At 41.6% G+C, this 20,570-nt stretch overlaps 2 protein-coding genes across 2 annotated transcripts; both read left to right on the top strand.

Moving 5' to 3' along the window:
* Positions 1 to 811: 811 nt before the first annotated feature.
* Positions 812 to 1,917, top strand: nudt15 (nudix (nucleoside diphosphate linked moiety X)-type motif 15). Its single transcript, XM_085911490.1, has 3 exons — positions 812 to 1,025; positions 1,202 to 1,398; positions 1,687 to 1,917. Exons 1-3 carry the CDS (start codon positions 877 to 879, stop codon positions 1,809 to 1,811), a joined length of 471 nt encoding a protein of 156 aa, XP_085767616.1. The 5' UTR covers positions 812 to 876; the 3' UTR covers positions 1,812 to 1,917.
* An 87-nt stretch (positions 1,918 to 2,004) lies between these two features.
* cckbra (cholecystokinin B receptor a) lies at positions 2,005 to 18,630 on the top strand. Its single transcript, XM_085911476.1, has 5 exons — positions 2,005 to 3,468; positions 10,258 to 10,506; positions 15,126 to 15,387; positions 16,947 to 17,077; positions 18,017 to 18,630. The coding sequence occupies exons 1-5, from the start codon at positions 3,333 to 3,335 to the stop codon at positions 18,604 to 18,606; spliced, it is 1,368 nt and encodes a 455-aa protein (XP_085767602.1). The 5' UTR covers positions 2,005 to 3,332; the 3' UTR covers positions 18,607 to 18,630.
* Positions 18,631 to 20,570: the final 1,940 nt, after the last annotated feature.

The following is a 20,570-nucleotide window of genomic DNA, read 5'->3' on the forward strand; positions in this document are numbered from 1 at the left end:
ATTTTACATTGAAATTACTGTAGAATCAATTCAGAGATTTGTTTGTAAATACACGACTCACATTTGAAGATAATAGTAGAACATGTGCAAAGATTGAGATTAACAGAAAGGCTTTTCCTGTTTTGATGCTGTTACCGTTCTGAAATCATTCGGCCAGCTTCTCTCTAGTTGATTGCTTCTGATATCACCATTTTGAATGTAACAATTTTAAATTCAAGGTGACCTACTCTCATGTCGCTCCTTTCTTGTGCCTTGGCAACACATATACAATCAATGGATGTATCAAAGTTAGCTTTTCGAGGTGAAAGTAGGTGTTAGGTGATAGTTGCCAAGTTGAGCTAGATGTGGTTTCAACTCATTCAGCGGTCAAGATGTCCATAGCAGAATGAAGAATGATTGGCCTCGTCACCGTTTTGAAGCTTCTTTTTAAAATATATTCATTTTTAATTCATTCAAATTTGATAGAAAATTACACTCTTTTCTGTGGTGTTACAAATTTGAAGGGCATTTATTTTCACTTTACAAGGACATTTGTGTGTGATTTGAGAAGAGATTATAATTTCAGTTAATTCTAACACTCCAAAATTGAGGAAAATCTACTAAAGAGTGACAAAAGTGCCTAGAAACACCCCAATTGCGGTGCAAGTAGATTAATTGTAACCAAATATGTGTTATATTGGCCATTTTAGTTCTTATATTAGCCATTTTAGTTATATTAGATCTTATGTGTAGTCCGTGTTAATTTTGACCATGACGCGTTGCCAAAACGCTGCAAAGCAGGAAGTACTCCAGGGTGAGTCCTCTTGGGTAGCGTTTCTCGGCGTATCATCTTTTGCTTTAGCACTTTTACTTTCACTTTTACTGCACAAACAGCAGATGTCACAAATCGCTGGGAAACGTCCTGGAGTTGGGGTAGGTGTGCTGGTCACAGACTCGGCTCATTCACACTGCGTTCTCCTCGGAAAAAGGAAAAGTGTTATGGGAAACGGGAAGTATCAACTTCCTGGCGGACACTTGGAGTTTGGGTACGTAGTAGCAAGTGAGATCATTTCGGCCTGTACTGCTTTGCACCGCTGATTCTGATATTTAGAAGGAAAAAAATAACCTCACTGTTCCAATGTTTTTGGAAAGATGCATATATTTGCACTGTAACGAGAAAGGTACACTTGACCTCCACTTAAATGACTGTGTTCTTGTTCAGAGAGACTTGGGAAGAGTGTGCTCAAAGGGAAGTGCTCGAGGAAGCTGGCCTGCATTTGGTGAACATCCGTTTTGCCTCTGTGGTGAACTCCATCCGACTGGAGGAGAAATATCACTATGTTGACATCATTATGCAAGGAGAATTGGACAGGAGGCGATCCACAGAGCCCCAGAACTTGGAACCTGACAAGAATGAGGGTGTGTAATCGATTATTTGGCACTAACAATCATTTGGTCCCCCATTCAGTGTGATGTCATGATGGTATAGAAGTCTCACCCAAAATGGCCACAAATTGTCAGTTGGGGTGGTTGGTGGATCAAATTATTTATTGTGTCCTACAATCTATGATAAAGAGACAGTGTCGACTAAGGATTTAGTCCAATCTTTGCTTAATATAATCAAAGTACATTTGTCCACATATTGTCCATCTCCCATAGTGGTGGCTAACGGGAATGACTTTCTTTTTCCATCCCGTCCCATCTCAGGCTGGGTGTGGACACGGTGGGACGAGTTTCCTCCCGAAGACCAGCTCTTTTTGCCGCTGGCTCATCTGCGAGCACAAGGATACCAGCCCTTCACAAGCACAGAAGGAGAAACTGTCAATTTCTAATTGACATTTTTCTACATGCATTTCCCAACGTGACAAAATGCATCCGTCACCATCATAAATAACATTTCCTTTGAATCGATAAAAGACGCTGGTATCACTCCAAAAATCTTCCTGTTGTTGTTTCAAAACATTCATATCCAAACACTGCCAGAAATCGTTCATCTTACCCCAACACTGCTCCTACTGCCACCAACATGGTCCAAAGCGTTGAGACGGTGGATGCCACCGTGCCACTAAAGACCTTGTCGTGGGCATAGGTAATTATGGGAAGGGCTCCACTGTAGGCCTCCTCACAGGTGGACTGGATCTGATCCTCAGGGAGCTTAAAGCCGTAATGGCTCTCTCAGCTCAAAGGAGAAGGAGTGGAGAATTCCTTAGAGCAGAGCCCAATCGTTGGCGAAACCGGAGAGGGGATCTATTCAAAGGTGAACATGCCTCATGAGGAGATTTTAACCAGTTTGTCCTCCTTCCCTACAGGCATCGAACTAAGTCTTCGATTAACAAATATTATATGCAAACACCACAGAGCGGCCCAGATCCACACCCCAACAAGAAATTTCTTTCAGTGAGGAAGCAGTACTGAAGTATGACAACAGTCCAATGGTGAAATGTCAAATTATGTCATAGGGCTCTATGTCATATGTGCCATTCTGTGATCTGAAACCTGCTGTAAGAAATAAGAGAAATTCTTATCGGAAGGCACACCCATACTTGTTTCTCCATGAAAGCTATCAAAATGGCAAGAATTATATTTGCTGTCACAATAGCAAGACAGTAAATGTGTGACAAAAAATCTAAGACATACTACTCTATCTGAATTCATTTGGAATTGATAAATAGTAAGATGACACAATTTTAACCTTAAAAAGTTCAAGACAAAACACTTTTGCAGCTCCTGCCACTGAAAACAGAGCAAGAAGAGCAACTCCCAAATCACTGATTGCTGACATTTTTAGACAAGTTCCCTTTATACCGTAGATGGCGTAAATTCAGGTAAAGAGGTACCTTTACCTCACTTGGCTTATGGCACTCCTAAACCTCTGCTCCTACTTTCATGTCACCTCGCTTGGATAGGAAGGGAAAGGACCTGTATGTAAAAACAAGAAGAGAAGAGAGCCCCACTTGGCTAAAGCAATTATGCCTTATGATGCTGATAATGGCACTTATAATGTCAGTGCAGCGTGTAAGCTGGAAGCAGCATCCTTATTGGCTGTTATGAAGCTGGGGATGGCAGAGAGAGAGGAAAAGAGCGAGCTCGAAAGCTTAAGCTTCATTCCTACACAGTATAGTGTCTCAGTCTCTGCAGTGGACGTTGTGCGTCACTGCTCCATCCCGCTCACAGAGCAATCACACTTCCTTCAACCGTCTTTACACACACACGCACAAAAAAATATATCAGTACTATTTAACTCTGTTCCCAGCCCAAGTTTTTCACAACCTTGACGACTTGAATCCATCCAAGGACGACGGCGGCTCCGTGATCGCTAGTGCGTGCAGGTGCGAATCCAGACGGCGCAAGGAATGTCCCTGCAGGAGGTAAACGTGAGCGCGTCGGAGTCGTCCGGTTGCGTGGAGCTGTGGAATATCAGCGTGGAAGTAGCCGCTTTCAACATGGGCTGCACAAACGGATCATCCGTCCAGAAATCAAGACCCAAAGGTAATAATAATGAAACTAATAATTACAATAATGATGATATTAATAATGGAAATACCGTAATAAATAATTATACAATTTTCTTCCCGCAACCCCCTTTACTCCTTACAAATAAAATAAACAAACAAATCCATAAACAAGTAAACAAAATAAATTAATGCAACATGAATGAATGAATAAATAAGTAAACCAAAAAAATAAATGGAAATTATTTTTCGGATCACCTGCAGTGGAATTAAATTTTAATTTGTCTTTCTCATTTGTAGTCATCTGTGTAAAGAAAAACATGCCTTAATAGTCCTAATTTGTGATCTGTGTAAAGGAAAAATACCCGTCATGCTTTATTCATGTTGAATTAATGGAAATAATGATAGAATAACATGAAAATAATTTTTCTCACAACCTGCAGTGGAATTAAATTAAAACTCTGTATAAAGAAAGTCATTAAGAAGAAAAAAACATGCCTTAAAAGTCCTTTTCATTTGTGATCAGCTGTGCAAAGAAAAAACCCTTCATGCTTTATTAGCGTTGAATTAATGCTGCCACTAAATGCTTTTTCTGCCTATTTCATTGATCTGTATCTGCTATACAGAAATTTAGTTTTTGTGCCAAATTATTCACGTTTCCCTTGCATACTAAACTGCAAGAGAGCCTTTGATTGTGACTTCTAACTCGGTGGAGGTTAGTTTTAGGTTTTTTTTTTAAATGAGAAACCCTGCAGAGATGGAAAAACTTGTTCAAAGGCAACATACTGGATTTTTAAAATGGACAGATGGGGAAAGTCATTTGTAGCCTACACGAGTAGCTCAACAAAAGACTAAATATGTAAATATGAAGAAAACAATTTGTTACCAAATACCATAATGACCAACTTTAAAATACCACAGGCCACAATGCTTTTTTAATTTTTTTTTAACTTTAAACAGGACAGTGGTTTTAGTCCTAACACTATAATGTTGTAAGGTTAGGTTATACAGCTTGAACAAAATGGTCAAATTGAAGAGGGGTGATAAATTGCTACGTTACAATCTAGGCGACTTCAAAGATTGTAAAAGGTTAACAAAGCACCTCCGAAAGATTAACTGCAAATGTTTTAAGAAAAGCTAAAGCAATGCAACAAATACAGCGCGTAAAAGTAAATGCTTGGTGGACCGGATTGAAGAATGAGCGAGCTGTAAATGCCCCGCAAGTTTTAGGTTGACTACCACTGGTTGAGCCTATGGAGAACGGTGCTGGCTTGGTTATTTTACGTGTCATGCTTCAAAGCATTCTTGCCACAAAGCCAAATGTGAGAAATCACGCACGTTTAATTATTTCCCACAATGAAGAAGAAAATGGGTCCATTTCTACCTTTCTCGGCTTTTTATTGATCCTGTATCCACCATCTCGTAGTAATCATGCTATAGAGCCTCAGACTCGGCCGTCTGACTCCACAATGCACAGAAAGGCCGCGGGGGTCTAGAAATAAGATTTACACCGTTTATTTCACAGCCACAGCTATAAATTATTCATGGATTTCACTCTCATTTGCACACATACTGTTGTAGTCTCTATAGAGGCAGACAGACAAATGGCACCTGTGCGGATTGTCCACTTGTTGAAAATTAAAACATTAATTATTGCTGAGCAGAGCTTTGCCACAGAACAACCTAGTGAATGTTTTAAACTGAAAGAAGCCTTTTGACATGATTTGGGAGTGATGTGTACATCTGCTAAAATGATGTTGTGTAGTCAAACAAGAAAGGTTTTTTTGATTTGCTGTCGTACTAGAGTTGTGCAGAAATAAAATATAGATAATATAATGTTAACATATAGAATTGGAAATATACATATATGAGCACATTTTATTGATTGTAGCATCTTTTGCAGATCATGCCACTTTTAGGGACGTCGTCGGCAAAATTAAGAAAGCTGACAATAAAATAAGCCATCTGCAATTTGAAAGGTCTGGTTCAACAGCTTTTTCTTCATCAACTGGTTGGAAGGGCAATGGGCATGTTTTCAGGCAGATTGCCGATGACACTTGGACACCTTAGCTTGTTAAATTTCAATGAAAGGCAATGGATGCAAAAGAATGTATTTAATTGGCTCTTGTAAGAAGTAGGGATTTGGCAAAGGATTTGAGTAGCGTGGCGGAATGAAGCTATCAATTTTCCCGCTTGGAACTGAATAATAGGAATCGTCCCACAGCCGATAATTGCTAAGAATGAATTGTCTTTAAGCACAAACTTGTTGGAACCAATGGCCTAATCAGAAGTCAGCTTTAGTGTATCGTGTATTTAGAACCTGTTAGAATGACGTATGGTGGTGCTTTTAAATGATAAATCATTTGTTCTGCAGCTGTTTTTATGAAAGCGAGTCAAGTCAAAACCAAAAAACATCAATCCCAATAATGGCTTGTATCTCAAACTACTGGTTGCAGGATCATCACATGTACACAAATTGTACACTTTTACAAATGCCCATCTCCATTACGCCATAATGTGTGACAACTATACCGAGACCATATCAGACATTTTCGCAATTGGTTGCCCAACCAAAATGTAATGGGTTATGTATGGGTAATGTATTTGCTTTTGCTATGTGATCGTTTGACTTTTATGGCCATAACATGCGCAGTGGAGACGGCTTACACAGACACCGTGGCCCCTTAAAGCTTCTATTTGTTTGTAGGAAGTGTAGTGGACGCATAATTTACTCAATATGTAATCCTCCAGAGAGGATGCAGTGCTGTAATTCAGCCTCCGCTTGTCTGCAAAAGGCTTCCCTTGAAATAGATGTGCGCTCACGCCTACAGTACATGTTTCTTCCTTCCTACTGTTTCCTAGTTAACAGCTACTCAAAATTCTCACTCGCTGACAAATGACAGAAATGAATAATCCAATGATTAACAAAGTCTCCCGGTGAGGCCTGGTAACTAATTGAATATGTGCTGCGCCCGTCGTTAACGTTACCAATGGCTCTCTGAAAGAGCAAAGAATGTTCTCCCAATAGAAGATCAATATTTCTCCCCCACGGGACGGCGCTGTGGAAGAACTAATTGAGTTGAATACTGCTGTATCAGTAAATTGCCGTACAGAAATGAGTGCACCCTGTACACCCAATGCTGTCAAAGGACTCATTTCCCATTTCTTTAACGAGATCCTACAAAGCTGTGCAGCGCTAAGAAGGCGGCGCTTTGTATGAGTATGAAAAAAGATTTCTTCATTTACAAAAAGGCCATTTGTTTCGAAAGAGTTACTAAAAATTGCACTCCATTCAGAAAATTCGTGTCGGTTAATATGTTTGGCATTCATGACAATGTTGATTGAGCAAAGTGGCCAAACTGGCTTTTCCGTTTTTTTTACTTTCCCTCCCCTCAATTTTGAGACACGAGCTGTATGGTGGCAGTAAACTCAACTTGAACACAAACAGTGGCGCAGCACATGTCGACAGATAATTTATCCTCATGGGCACCTGATATCATTCATGAAACCTTTCACATGTCACTGCACATCCGAGCAATCCAAACAAAATATGCAACAATGTTGCCTAGCTTTGAGCTAGTATGTATTTGGAGTGGAGTATTTAGGTTGCCTGAATTACATGTTGCGTCTCAGCTTGTGACATCACCTTATGCTAATTATGAAGTCAAGTCAAGTCAAGTTTATTTGTATAGCCCTAAATCACAAGCAGTCTCAAAGGGCTTCACATAGACAAACAATTGACAATTATTCTCAAAGCATCCCCTGATCTTGAGGTCCTAAAAGGGCAAGGAAAAACTCAAAAAACATTAATGAAAACATTCATTTTGGTGGCTAAAAGAATTATTAGCTCTAGCAAGAGCTGTATTGAAATATTAGCATGCAGATTTAGAATCTGTTGCGAAAAATGGATTGATTTGGAGTGAACCAAAATGGTGTGTACTACTTGGTTGAGAGCAGCAACATTTTGCCACAGTATTTTTTAAGAACAATGTGTTGAAGTTCACAAATGAGGAGTAGTGGGTCATATTTAAAGAATGTAATGACAGTTATTAGTAACTACAGAAATATTGCGGTCTGGCCTCGTCGATTACTGCTCATTACCAGACAATCTTTGCCGAAGGTTATTCGGTCAGTCAGTCAATCATGCCTGGCGGTCTGCTATGAAGCGTCTCATCGTGGCCCGACGATAAAACCAAACGACATGAGGCGTTGAAACTTTAATGACCCCCGTGAGGCAGCAGAATTATGTCGCAGTCAGCCATGATCCTCAATCGGACATGAAGTGCATTTGTAAGCTTCGCTCCATTGTTTTGTGTCAACACTTTGGAATGTGTCTTGTCCACCCAACATCTAGAAGTGTGGCACACATTGTCAAGCTTGAGGGAGTCGATGGTGGCTCGCCCAAAACTGGTGAGGCCCAAGGGAGCTTGCACAGTGCTCAATGAAGATAATGCCATTATTTTTCACCACTGGTACTTGGGGGAGTTCCCGGCTCACATCAGTGTAGTCTTTTTATTCTTTTTCTTATCACTGCCCCTTACGTGGTAACGCACGCACCAATCAACAAATTACTTTTCTACAACCATAGTGAAAGGTGAGATGTGATTAAAATGTCTCCCGTGGTAGTCTGTCATTCTATTATTGCTTTTGTAATCATTTCAGACAAACTATTGCTTTTTACGCAAAGGTGAAACAGTCCAGTGAAGCAGCAAATGCAAATAGTCCAATAAGCATCGATTTTGTATTTCATGAAACGACACTTTGGGTTTCCATTTTCCATGCTTATCACGCTTGAGAATTTTTGGAGTGATAAGAGGAATATCTTAGAGACAAAAGCAAACGTGAATTATGAAATTATTATTGCTGTAACAAGCATAGGGATAACATCAGAGCGATCTGATTGGATAATTAATGTGACATTGTGACATTTTTTTTTTTGTCTTGTTTATGTTCTCACCTTGTCAAGTATAGGGGTTCCTTGCTATTTGCAAGTGATGAGAAATTGTTTCATTTCATTTTTGTTTTTTTCAACGGGCCAGTACACATTCATGGGCAATACCTGTGTAAAAGTTAGCAAATAACTAATTTACCTTTCTAGTCACTTGGTCTCTTTGCTATTAATGTTAAAAGATAAGTTGTTCGATGCTGCAGAGATGCTAAATTTGTTAGCATACCTATGGAGTTTCCTAATGTACGTATGCTAGCATGAAGCCATCATACGTGCGTAAGTCTTTGTTGAAAATACACAAGTATCTTGACTTACAAGTTGAATTCAAGTTTGTGATGCCATTTCCTTTTAAAATCATAATTGACCCCGAATGTGTATGAGCCCTTGGTATCAGGGAGTCAGCCCAAAATGCATACAAATAGGAGAAAATGAATACTGCCCGACAAGAGACCCGTGGTTTGTTTTTTGTTTTCCTCCTGGACGATGCAGATTTTTAGTGGTCAGGAGGCATATCTATAATGCCATCTGCAGATTAAAAGGAAAATATTTAGCATTAGAATTTTGGATGATACACACACCGAGATGTCCCAATCACAATTTTAGGCTGTTTAGAAAAATGGTCTCGACTGCTATCAAGTAAATGGTCCCTACTGCCATCACTGCTGTGGAAAATTGGAGGAAAGTAATACTGCTCATGTGGAAGGGAGTGTGCTCGAGAACAGCAGATTCGAATCACGATCCTAATGCCTCGACTGAGGGTCGTTTGATGAGCCCCTATCTCACTGATAGTGTTTTCGAAGGCGGCAAATGTTGTATTCTCGTCAGAGTCGGTCGGGGTTTGTTCAAGGTCGCAAATGTCAACACTAAACGTCCGCCACACGTTCACTAACAATTTTTGTGAAGTGCAGGCAAAACATCTGGCAAAAGTTCTGTCGTTGTCATTTGCGAACAAGTGGAAAAAGATCGAGCGAAATATGATTCACCTGGGATTGCGTAAATAGAACCTTAGATGGATCGGTGAACTGGTCGCCACATTTAGTCGGAACTGTAAATGCCGTTCTCGGCATTAATATTCATGCGATGGTTAATACATACAAGTATTAAATGTAAATGCTTAATCAGCATTGGTCTGGATGCAATGCAGGGTGACTTAGCGTGCCAAAACGTGTCTCGAGGCCGTGCCGCAGAAGTTGCGACTTGTGCCTCGTCACCATCGTTAATCAGAGTGCCCAGTCAGCACGATGCTGGGCCGTTCTCGACCTCGTCCCGTCACATGCACTTACTGTCAAACTGAGTGGCAGTGACAGGCTGGGCCGAGCGTGGTGCGGGCCCCTAAAATGATCAATGACAGGCCACCGGTAGAAAAAGCTTTCAAGTTAGTTGTATTTTATACTGTCTTTTGGGGAAAAGCCAGTGTACAAATATTGGTTCCAACTCGTGAGGCGGATATTTGATTTTCATCTCCCCTTTCGGGTTTGACAAACGCTTGCTAAAGCAGTATGCTAAACCTTGTTTGTTGCGCCACCTTTAAGCGGGTAAATATTGACACGAAGACACTAATCTGGATATTTTGTGCCTCAGGTCTTCAATGTAGAGCAACTACTGACAAAATTACTCCTTTTGGAAGTCGGCATGTATCAGATGTGAGCCTGCATATGGAAGACATCTATAATTTTTTGTCATCTGAGATTTATATGCCAATTATCTTCTGACATTTTATTCAGTCTTCTCTGCGGGCCCGAGCGTATGAAATAATTTTGATGAATGACTACTTTCTAATTGAGTGCGCAGTCCATCAGTCCTGCACTATGTGCTTTCTTTAAATGAAATGAAAATATGCCACTGTAGATCACATTTGTGGTTATTGTCTCTCCTCAGAGATGGACACAGTGCGCATCGTGCTCTACACGCTCATCTTCCTCCTCAGCGTTTTCGGCAACCTGCTCATCATCGTCGTCCTGATTCTCAACAAGCGCATGAGAACGGTCACTAACTCCTTCCTGCTGTCGCTCGCCATCAGCGACTTGATGATGGCCATCTTCTGCATGCCGTTCACGCTCATCCCCAACATCCTGGAGGACTTCATCTTTGGGGCGGCCATGTGCAAGACGGTTGCCTATTTCATGGGTGAGAGAGCCGCTATCTGGTCCGGTGAGGTGATTGATTGCTGATTAGGACAACTTGGTGAATTTACATTTGCTGAAAACTCTAAATTGGTGGCGTTTGTCTCGTCGCGTACTGCACATCGACCGGGCCTGGCGCCGAGTCAGAACTAATGAGGATGAGCGTTATACAAATTGGATAGACTGATGCAAAAGGAGACCACGATTTTATTGTGATCAGCAGCCAAGCTGTTAATTGAGTCACGACTTTGCAGTATGAAGAAGAAGAAACGGTTCATTTGGAGTAAGTTGGCTCTCGAAATCGAGGTTGAGCCTTCATCTCTTACAGGGCACATATGCATGGATTGCCCCCGGGGCAACTTGAGTTGCCTGAGTGCCTGGTCGAAAAAAAGAAAAAAACAGCTAACCAGCCTTTTGTTGCTGTTTTTACTTCTTGTGACAAATAATTTACCGGACCTTAGACGAGTATTCATTAATAATGACACCACGGGTCTTTTATTTTGAATTGCTGTCCGTTTTCTCTAGTGTTTGTTCTCATTGTATCGATAAAAAAAATTCAATAATAAAAAAAATGAAGTAACTTAATTTGAAAATGTAAGTGATCAGTTAATTCTCCAAGCACACCTTTTGTAGCATTGCTTTTTTTTTTCTCTATTAATAAATGCACCAATTCGGTTTGATGCTTTTGTCAATTGTTACATTTTGACTTCAAAATGGTGAGCAGCTGCTTTGCATAGCTGGAAACCGTGGAGCCATTCCTGCAATCAATAATTTCACCAAATGGCTCTTTAAACCATTAGTTAAAGGGAACAATAATTAGAAAGTGAATTTTGTAATTGCTTCCACACACGTAGGTGGGTCTCTTGTGTGCCTGCCTGCAAAATTACACAAACAATTATTTAGGAACCTTATTTCCCATAAATCAAGCCATTCAGTTTTGCCTGATTGTGATATCGTAATGTTTTGCATTGAATGCTTTTTTTTGCTGCATGCACAGATTTCACTTTTAGTGGATTTAACACTTGTTGTGTTCCTAATGCTACAAGCTAATATGAAAGCGACTGTTGATAACATCAGAATCGCCATCCACACGATGTGCTGATCTGAACTGTATAGAACGTCTCATTTCGACTTAGTCATGAATGAAAAAATTGAGTGTGAATGCATTTCTTTTTAATTGCGTTTCTAATTAGCATAACGAGGCCTCTTGCTGTGGCTGACAGCCCGTCAGAAAATGTGCTGTAGCTTCAGCAGCCCTCTGACAACCACTTGACATCTAACAAGAGCCAGTCTCTCAAAAAGGCTTCACTGAGCTTGTCGGAGGGTAACCGTCGTGCTGTAAAAAGCGCCGACGGTCGCACACTCGTCTTCACAAGTGTGACTTGGCAATGAGCTGTCTCCCGCTGGACCAAAGTCGAGCAGGAATCCTTGTCAGGCTTTTAGTCAGATTGAAGCGTAAGGGATGGTTGACTGGAATACTTGACATCTTGGATGTCTTGCATGTAGCTTTTTATGTTTGATGGTGGAGTTCGACAATCTCATTTTCACAGAGTATCTGAGAGCAGGCCTGCCAAAGCAGCAGCCCCGGTGGAACAATATACGAAATGAAAACCTGGCTGATATTCCCAGCTGGATGCTTGCATCCTTTCATCAAACGTCGATAATTACAGCTTCTTACACCACATCGGCAACTTAAATGTTGTCTTATTTGGCTTATCACCTAACACGTGAGCCGAGAAAACCTAAAACCTGCCGTGGTGCTCGTCATGTAAATCCATTATGTAAATCAACTGAATTTCAGCATACCTTGTTCAGACGCAGATGTATTTTGCTATTCAGCTCTGTTACAGAACAGCAAGTTGTGCAAAAAGTGCTGAAATGTTGGAAATGCAACTAACTTTTGAAGAAGCTTAAATTAAAGGTTGCCTTCAAAAGCGATAGTGTGCGTAGAAAAGGCTTACTTTGATCCCAAAGGCGAACATTTTGTGCTAGAAAAGCTACATTTTGGTGTGTTTTGTAAATTTCTACTTTACAAATGAATCCAGGAGAAAGCTTTTTTTGTCCTTGCTGCAGTTCAAATAATTTGCTTCCCTGTGATCACTTTGATTGTTTGTTAACCACTTAAACTTTAGAAAGTTCCAGTGAAATGCAGAGCGATCATTTCAAAACATTTCTGACAGGGCTGTACTGAGTGACATTTTAGGGTGTCAGTTGATTTTGAGCAATTTAAGAACGCATCCAAATTGTCTCCGTTTTTATTTTATTCAAATAAAAGTAGGCTATTGCTACGTGGTATCTTCTTCATGCATAAAGTGTAACAGTAGTTCAAAGAAAATCTTTGCATATCAATGATGCGCTACATAATGATGCATGCAATTACATTTAATTTCTCCATCATAAACTAAAATGACAAGTTCCACTTAGTGCCGTGTCAGTCAGTGAATCAATTTCATACTTTATCATTTCAGATGTCAAATTAGAGCGGCCTGCTGATGAAATGATTTGATGTGGCTTTTTTAATTTGATCAACTTACCCTGTAATGTCCAGTCGTCTTGCTTTTGGTTCTATAATGAACAAATAGGTGCCATACAGCCATTGTTGCTTGAAAATATGACAAGCATGTTCATGGAATCCCAATGTGGCTTTCTGCATTTAATTTTTTTCATGCTCCATCATCTGAAATTATATGATTGTCCCAAATTTCCAGGGAAACGAATTGGACCACCCAGACAGTTCAAAACAGTGGAAAGGAGTCTCATTTCATCATTTCAGGTCAAACCAAACCATCTTTTTATTTTTAGGTAATTTTGCTGTAAATGCGAGTCTGCAAAACCATACGGCCTTGAACAGATTACTTTTATCAGGTGACCAATAATATATAACTGTAGTCTTTCTGCCAGTTGTCTTGTTAAGCATCCTTCTCGGAGCTTGATAATCATGTGAATCATAGCACCACTACTTAGTGGCAGTTATTAGCCAAATTTAACATTAGGCTGTGGATGCAAGTGTGTTGTCTTTAATCAAGTTTATGATGCCTTACGCTGCGGTCGTTGCTGCTGATGTGATGCAATTAGCAGTCAACGTCTCAGTCTCACTTTCCCCCAAAGCTACCTTTTGCATAATGTATTTTTGTCTTTTGTGATCTCCAATGAGCCCGCGCAAAACTGGCTTTCAAGGACAGGGATTGACTTGAAGTCGTTCATGTTTTAGGGCATCATTAGCAATGAGCTAAGTTCATTTGCATCATGGAGGTAAAATGAAAGCACGCTCGAGATGTGCAAGGGATCAAGAAAACCTTCACTGCAGCTATTCAGCTGTTCTAATGCAAAAATGGGTTTGTATTTTTTTTCCCCTTGAAGACTAACTGATTAATAAAAGAAGCCAGGCAATTCATTTTGGTTGAGAAACGATCTTGGAGTGCTTTCAATGTCCTCAAGCAATGCGCATTTCGCATAAAAATGTTATTTGCCAGCATCTACTCCACTCTGCTAATGAACTAGCGTGTCGACAAAATAGAGGCCAACGAACAGTCTGTATGAACCTTGACCCGATGTTAGTGACCAATGTCCTAATCCAGGTGATAGGCAAGTTAGACACTTTTGAATTTATGAGGTATGTGGTAGCTGTTCACTGTAAAATCAACAACTTGCACCTTTCCCGGTACTCAACTTGCCCTGTTTTGATACAGCCTATATGGTGAATGGGCTCGACTTGTATTGCGCTAGATACATAGCTAGCGCTTAACGCTGCTTCCTTATTCATCCACCGATGACAGATGCCGCCAGGAGTTACTGGAGATTCGGTGTCTTCCTCAAGAACAATTTAGCTGGGGATTGAACCCCGACCTTTGACTACCACTCTACCATTAGGCCACGTCTCCCTATGACATCATAGCTGCCTGGTCTCATGTCTCAACCAATCACCCCTCAGCTTCAGAAAACTGGTGAGCTGACATTGGTTGTGACCTGAGACCTGGCAAATGTGATGTCAACCTCAGTTGACATCAAGTGGCAAAATGGCCGCCCGGCTAAAAACCAGGGAATTTTGCCTGTTTAATTCATATTGCAGAAACCAAACATTAATCACAACATTGTGTTTCGACAAGCTGGGCTGCACAGACTGATTCTGTAGCCACGGGCTGATCTTGACGACCCATCGACAGTAGTATTAGCACTGAAGCACGCAATGTGGTTTTGTAAACTGATATAAATGACATGTCACCTAAATATTTCTTGCATTCCAAAAACATGATTTCAGGACAGGCTGCCTGCTGAATGATTCACGTCCTCCTGTAAGGCGTTCCCTGTGCTCTCTTGTGGTGTGCAGCCTTATTAATGTTATTTATCACATCCAGCCTGTCTATATGGACTGGCTGTCTGCAGCTTGTGCCTTCATCTAAATGCATGGTGGCCCACAGTCATTCTTGAGGGGATTGCCTTGCTAAAGTAGAAAGAGGGGGTCATGTCTCGGCTGATGATCTTTTTTTTTTAAGAGCAAGACGATCATTGAATTGTTTTTCTTTGGATCTTTTTCTGGTGTCGAGCGTGTGAGATAAGTGGTGATGCGCCTCGTCAGGATTGGAGTCCAAGTTGTGTGAGGTGTCACTTGTTTGCTTCCTGTAGGGCTCTCTGTCAGCATTTCCACCTTCAGCCTGGTGGCTATTGCCATCGAGCGATACAGTGCCATCTGCAACCCGCTGAAGTCCAGAGCGTGGCAGACACGATCCCACGCATACCGCGTTATCGCCGCCACCTGGGTGCTCTCTCTGCTCATCATGATTCCCTATCCGGTGTTCAGTGTCATCCAGACTTTCCCCAAGGCCAACGGCACCGTGGGCCACATGTGTCGCCTCACCTGGCCCAGTCACCACGCCAAGCAAAGCTGGTATGTATGCGTGATTTTCATTGGTGCATTCACTTGGGAAAAATAAAGTTAATTACCTCTCTATGCTCTGCAGTTGCAGCCAAAATGATGAATACTTTTTAATCACTGAGCTTGTTTAGGACGGAGAGAACTGACAGACTCAAATTAGGATGAATTAACTGTAACGTGAAATGAGTTCACAGAGTCAAAGATGATGAAACGTAAACATCCAAAACAAAAGCGTTCAGATGTTGTCCATGCGGGAGAAACTTTTAATTGCTAAGTGTGTACAAAGCAATCCATTCATTCCGACATGTTCCACTAAAAGGTCTTTAAAAGGCCACACAAGTCGATGGAGACAGAAAATACTCTCCGGCATGGGCTGGCTCAAACTGAGGCGTAATAACGGAAGGGTAGACTTATGGTAGACCAAATTGGGCTCGCTTATCTGAAGGTCGTGGAAGGCGAGAGATCTCAGATGAGCAGTAACTACTCAAGTCTGTCGGATTCCTGAACTTAATTGCGCATTCACTTTTAGTTTGAGGCCTGTGAACATGACCTGAACCTGCTTGGAAGCCCGATGAATGCTTTCCTCACCATCGGTTCTTCAATTTGTTTCATGTGCTAAGAAATAGAAAAGCATTGATCCCGCTCTGTATCCGCTCAGCCATTGTGGTGATGAAGCAATAATGTGAGACATCTTCCAAGGGTTTAGGGCCTTTTCAAATTAACAACTGCTAATATCCTGTGGGCGGTTTCAAACGGCCGGCCGGCTGACCCCAGACCGAAGCCCTCTGTTCTTTCAAAAAGGGTGTGATGTGTTCAAAGGGTGGCCCAGAAAGACATTAGAATATCAGAGGGTGAATGTCTGAGCTAAACCTTGATTTATAGAATTATTACCATCAAAAGAGAGCCTTCATTCATTCATTACACAGAAAGGCTAAAATTAACCTACGCGGTACTGATTGTTGGATGAGAGGTGTTCCTTTTTTTGGTTTGTTTGTTTGAAAAGCAGGAAATGATTTTGGTGAAAGCGGATCACAAATTGTTAGTTGTACATTTCAAGGTTATTGGTTTTTGGTGGGCAGGCACTCCAGAGAGCCAACAACTACAAGTAATTAGTCAAGCCATGTCTTCTTCTGCACTACTCCTACAAGAAAAATGAAAAAAATGCAACCGTATCTTTGGCAGCTTTTTCCCCAAGTCATTCACCGCATAATACGATGAAAATATATCCAATGAGATGCAGCAAGTAGTCACAAAAATAAAAAGTTTATTTAGCCTGAAAGGAAAAGCACTCCTGTCATGGAAAAAAGGAGCTTGTGAGGTTTCAGTTACTCTTCTTACTAATTGGAACCAGTCTGACTGTTAACGCATTAACGGAGATGGTTACTTTTTTTACTTTGATACCTTCACAATTCTGAAAGTCAGCAGCCAAGTCAGTGTTTTGCAGAATTAAGAATGTTGAAAAAAATTGGGTGTGTCGAGCTGTGAAATGATTGCACTTTATGGGCACAATTCCGTTAGCTTCTTTGCACTTGACCCACTCAATAGTGAGCGTGTCTCCATTGTTCTTCCAGGTATGTGCTCCTGCTGTTCATTCTGTTCTTCATTCCTGGCGTGGTGATGGCCGTAGCCTACGGCCTGATCTCCAGAGAGCTTTATCGAGGGATGCGCTTTGAAATGAAGCAGAACGAAGCGGAGACCACTGGTGAGAGCCCGACTGCAAACTAAAGTGTTGCGTTCCTCACAAACTCTTTTGTTTGATTTTATTTTTTTTATTTTTTACGTAGTATACAGTGAGATGCTGTCACCTGGCACACTGAAAAAGAAACTGCTTCGCTTCATATGCTAATGAGTTTGCCTGAGGCGGAGAATTAATTATCTGCTATCCTCGGGTTCTGCACTAGATTTTAAAATGTTCTTGTACTTCACTTTCTGAACATGCTTGAATCTCTCCCTACATGGAACAGCTTGGAATACAAATGCACAGGCTACTATATGGCCCCTTCAGGTGAAATGGAACAACTTCCACATTACAGTTCATTGACGTCCAGCTGTTGTGAAATTGGTTTGAATTGGATGTTACAGGATAGTTGCTAGCTTGGACATGGGAAAGGAGAGCCGATATCAGCAATTTGTTGTCTGTAGGTTTGTAACATGCATCCAGAAGGAATGCTTTGACACTCCCTCCACATTTAGTCATCCTTCTCGCATCACTTGCCTTTTCTATATAGCTGGATCTTCTCTCCTTCTCACTTCACTCGGAAGGCTTTCTTTGCAAAGTGGGCGTCGTCGGCGAGCCCCATGCTGGGGCAAAGCTCCTTGCGTTGGTGTCGTAGACAATCGGGAAAATTCCATTCGTGTCAAAATGCCGCAATAGTGCTAACTGCCCAGCATGACACAAATAAATAACATAGGTGGGAATGAAACAGGCTGCTGGTGAAGGCGCATACAAAACCTTAAGTATTCCAAAATGGGTTTTAAAACGATGCAGAACAAACGGCAAATGATGAAAAAGTGGAAAGGTATCAATGCTGGGTGAGTCTGGAGCATGACGAAGAACATGTTTACTGCATGCAGTCCCCGTGCCAAACAGCCCCAACAAAGTTGCTGGAATCCACAATCAAACATAAACTGTCCTCCACAGAGCTGAAGAACGGAAATATCGCAGAGTCAAATGACGAGGACGACGATGACGGTTGTCACGTTCAAGTTCCCCCAAAGTCCTCTGCCATGGAGCTCCCTACCCTCCCGACCTCTGCGTCATCCTCCACGGCCACGAGCGCCGCTTCGGCGCCGCCCAAGACCGAGCGAGCTCGCAGCAACACATCCATCGCCAAGTTACAGGCCAAAAAGCGAGTCATCCGCATGTTGCTGGTGATCGTGGCGCTCTTCTTCATTTGCTGGATGCCGCTGTACTCAGCCAACACCTGGAAGGCTTTTGACATGAAGGCGGCGTCCAAAGCCCTAACGGGCATCCCCATTTCCTTCATCCACCTGCTGTCCTACACGTCGGCCTGCGTCAATCCCGTCATCTACTGCTTCATGAACACGCGCTTCCGCAAGGCCTTGCTGTCCACCTTCGCCCGCTGCTGTCGCAATCGCCTGTGTCGCAAGTGCTGCCCGTCTCTCCTGGAAGCGGGCGAGGAGGGCACCACCGGCTATTCCATGGCCACAACGATGGCGACTTCCGTGTCCAAGTACAGCTACACCACCGTCGGCTCCACGCCCACCTGACCAACCTCCGCAAGAGCCAAGACGGGTGCCGTTGTTTTGCTTTGTATTTAAAAATGTCATCATCCGCTGAGCAATGATTTTTTTTTTTCCCCCCATTATTCATTTTGAGAGGATGTTGTAGAATGTTAAACTGATGAATGCGCCTGATGAATCTGCAGCAATTGCTTTGTTATCCTGAAGGAAAAGTGCCTCACTTTTTATTTTATACAGATTATTTATTTCATACTATTCTCCTAGGAACACCAAAATGGATCGTCCTCCCCTCAACGCTTGTCTTGTTTTCTATCAACGTTTTTGTTGTACTGTCTATTGTCATGGGAAACGTGCAACCTACACACTTGGACTTTGGACCAACGGAAGATTCCACACTGGACTGCTTGGACTGTCAGTGGGAATTGATCCATCACCAGCTTGTACAAAAGTCAGTTGTACCTGAATTCTCAATTTGTGTTCTTTTGCTTCCTTGTTTCGAGTGTCTTCAAAGTCTGGACACATGGGTAGAAATACAACGTTGAACATTATCAGTATGATTTGCAATTCTCAAAATGTTCTTGGACTTGATGCAACAAATCCGCATTGCCTTCAATTTTGGTACATTCACTCCTAATTTGTGGAGTCAGTTGATTTAAATAACCACTGAGTTAATGAGTTAACTCTTTCTTCCTTTGAAGAAAAATGTGTTGAATTGAAAATGTTCGATTATCCCAAGTGTCCAAACTTTACCCACACCCTTGATGTGTGCAAATATAAAACCCAACCGAGAGCAATTTTGCCTTATTACCTCATATTTGTAAGAGGCTTGTTTGGAAACAAACCGCAGCATTCATGTTATTCCCTAACACAGCTGAATTTCGAATGTCCTGGGAATACGTATGCTTCCATGCAAATCTGTTTTCGTCATCTTGATTAGCTCTACCGGCTACTCTCTCCCTTTGACCCCGGGAGCCAAATGTGCTTGTTTTTGCCTAAGATGTTTTCGTTCATTGCATAATGAAAATTGGCCTCTTCAAATGATGTCAAAATAATGAAAAGGTGCTTTGTCTCCAATATAGGTGGGAAAAGTGGTGTTGAATTTATTTTTCAGCAGTGCCCAAGTATTGCTGATCCAAGTCTGGAACGTGAAACTGCAGTAAACCTTTGATGCTTGACCACAGCTGCTGCAAAGGATGATTGGTAGCCAAATATCATCGCCCCCAATGATGGTAGGCAGTAACCGATGCTGACAGTGGGATATTGAATTCAATCGACGCCCTTTGTGAAATTCAAATAGCCTTGTACCAAGGGACATTATGAAACAAAAACTAGAATCCATATAAAAGCAGATATAATTAGGCAAGTGGTCTTTGTACAAGACATGTATTGGAATTATTTGGATTACGGTCATGGCCAAATTGCATGTTTTTTTTGTTTTTTTTAAATTATAAAGTCGTGATTTATCAGGAAGAAAAATACTGAAATGATCTCCTTTGACACATTGTTTTGGCAACATACTGCAAATCTTTTTCAATTGATGGAAGTCATCATAGCTCAGCGCAGGAGAATTTTAATCCTGATCTTGGTGTTGCCTCTTTAATTTATTACTCTTGTAATCCCTCAAGGTAAAATTCAACTGGCGCTCTACTGTGTACACTATTTGTTGTTCAACACACAGAAGCACACACGCAGGCATGCATCGAAGGGAAGGGGCCATACAAACGCTTACATGGGACCCAAGCTGTGTCCCTCCATTCCAAAGACAAATCCAATTATTCCTGCCTTTCAGAGCTGTCCGTAGGGACAACATCTGTTTCTACACGTAGAAGCCATCATTTAGAAAAGGACAACTGTTTGGATTGTCACGGAGTAGGCATCGACCCCGCCACTACCTGTATGGAAGCCGGGTAAATGATAGATCTACTGATGAGTAATGTTGGGATTGGTTATGCGGTCCCAATCCAATCCACTCAATCTCAATGGTTAAAAAA

This window comes from Syngnathus leptorhynchus, chromosome 1 (assembly GCF_054491065.1).
Source record: "Syngnathus leptorhynchus isolate UIUO chromosome 1, UIUO_Slep, whole genome shotgun sequence".
In the NCBI taxonomy this organism is placed as follows: domain Eukaryota; kingdom Metazoa; phylum Chordata; class Actinopteri; order Syngnathiformes; family Syngnathidae; genus Syngnathus; species Syngnathus leptorhynchus.

Excerpts from the sequence above, each read along its gene's own strand:
- nudt15 (XM_085911490.1), top strand. The coding sequence starts at position 877 with ATGTCACAAATCGCTGGGAAACGTCCTGGAGTTGGGGTAGGTGTGCTG. Across the intron at positions 1,026-1,201 it reads GGCGGACACTTGGAGTTTGG|AGAGACTTGGGAAGAGTGTG; the intron begins GTACGTAGTAGC and ends GTTCTTGTTCAG. Across the intron at positions 1,399-1,686 it reads GGAACCTGACAAGAATGAGG|GCTGGGTGTGGACACGGTGG; the intron begins GTGTGTAATCGA and ends GTCCCATCTCAG.
- cckbra (XM_085911476.1), top strand. The coding sequence starts at position 3,333 with ATGTCCCTGCAGGAGGTAAACGTGAGCGCGTCGGAGTCGTCCGGTTGC. Across the intron at positions 15,388-16,946 it reads CACCACGCCAAGCAAAGCTG|GTATGTGCTCCTGCTGTTCA; the intron begins GTATGTATGCGT and ends TTGTTCTTCCAG. Across the intron at positions 17,078-18,016 it reads GAACGAAGCGGAGACCACTG|AGCTGAAGAACGGAAATATC; the intron begins GTGAGAGCCCGA and ends TGTCCTCCACAG.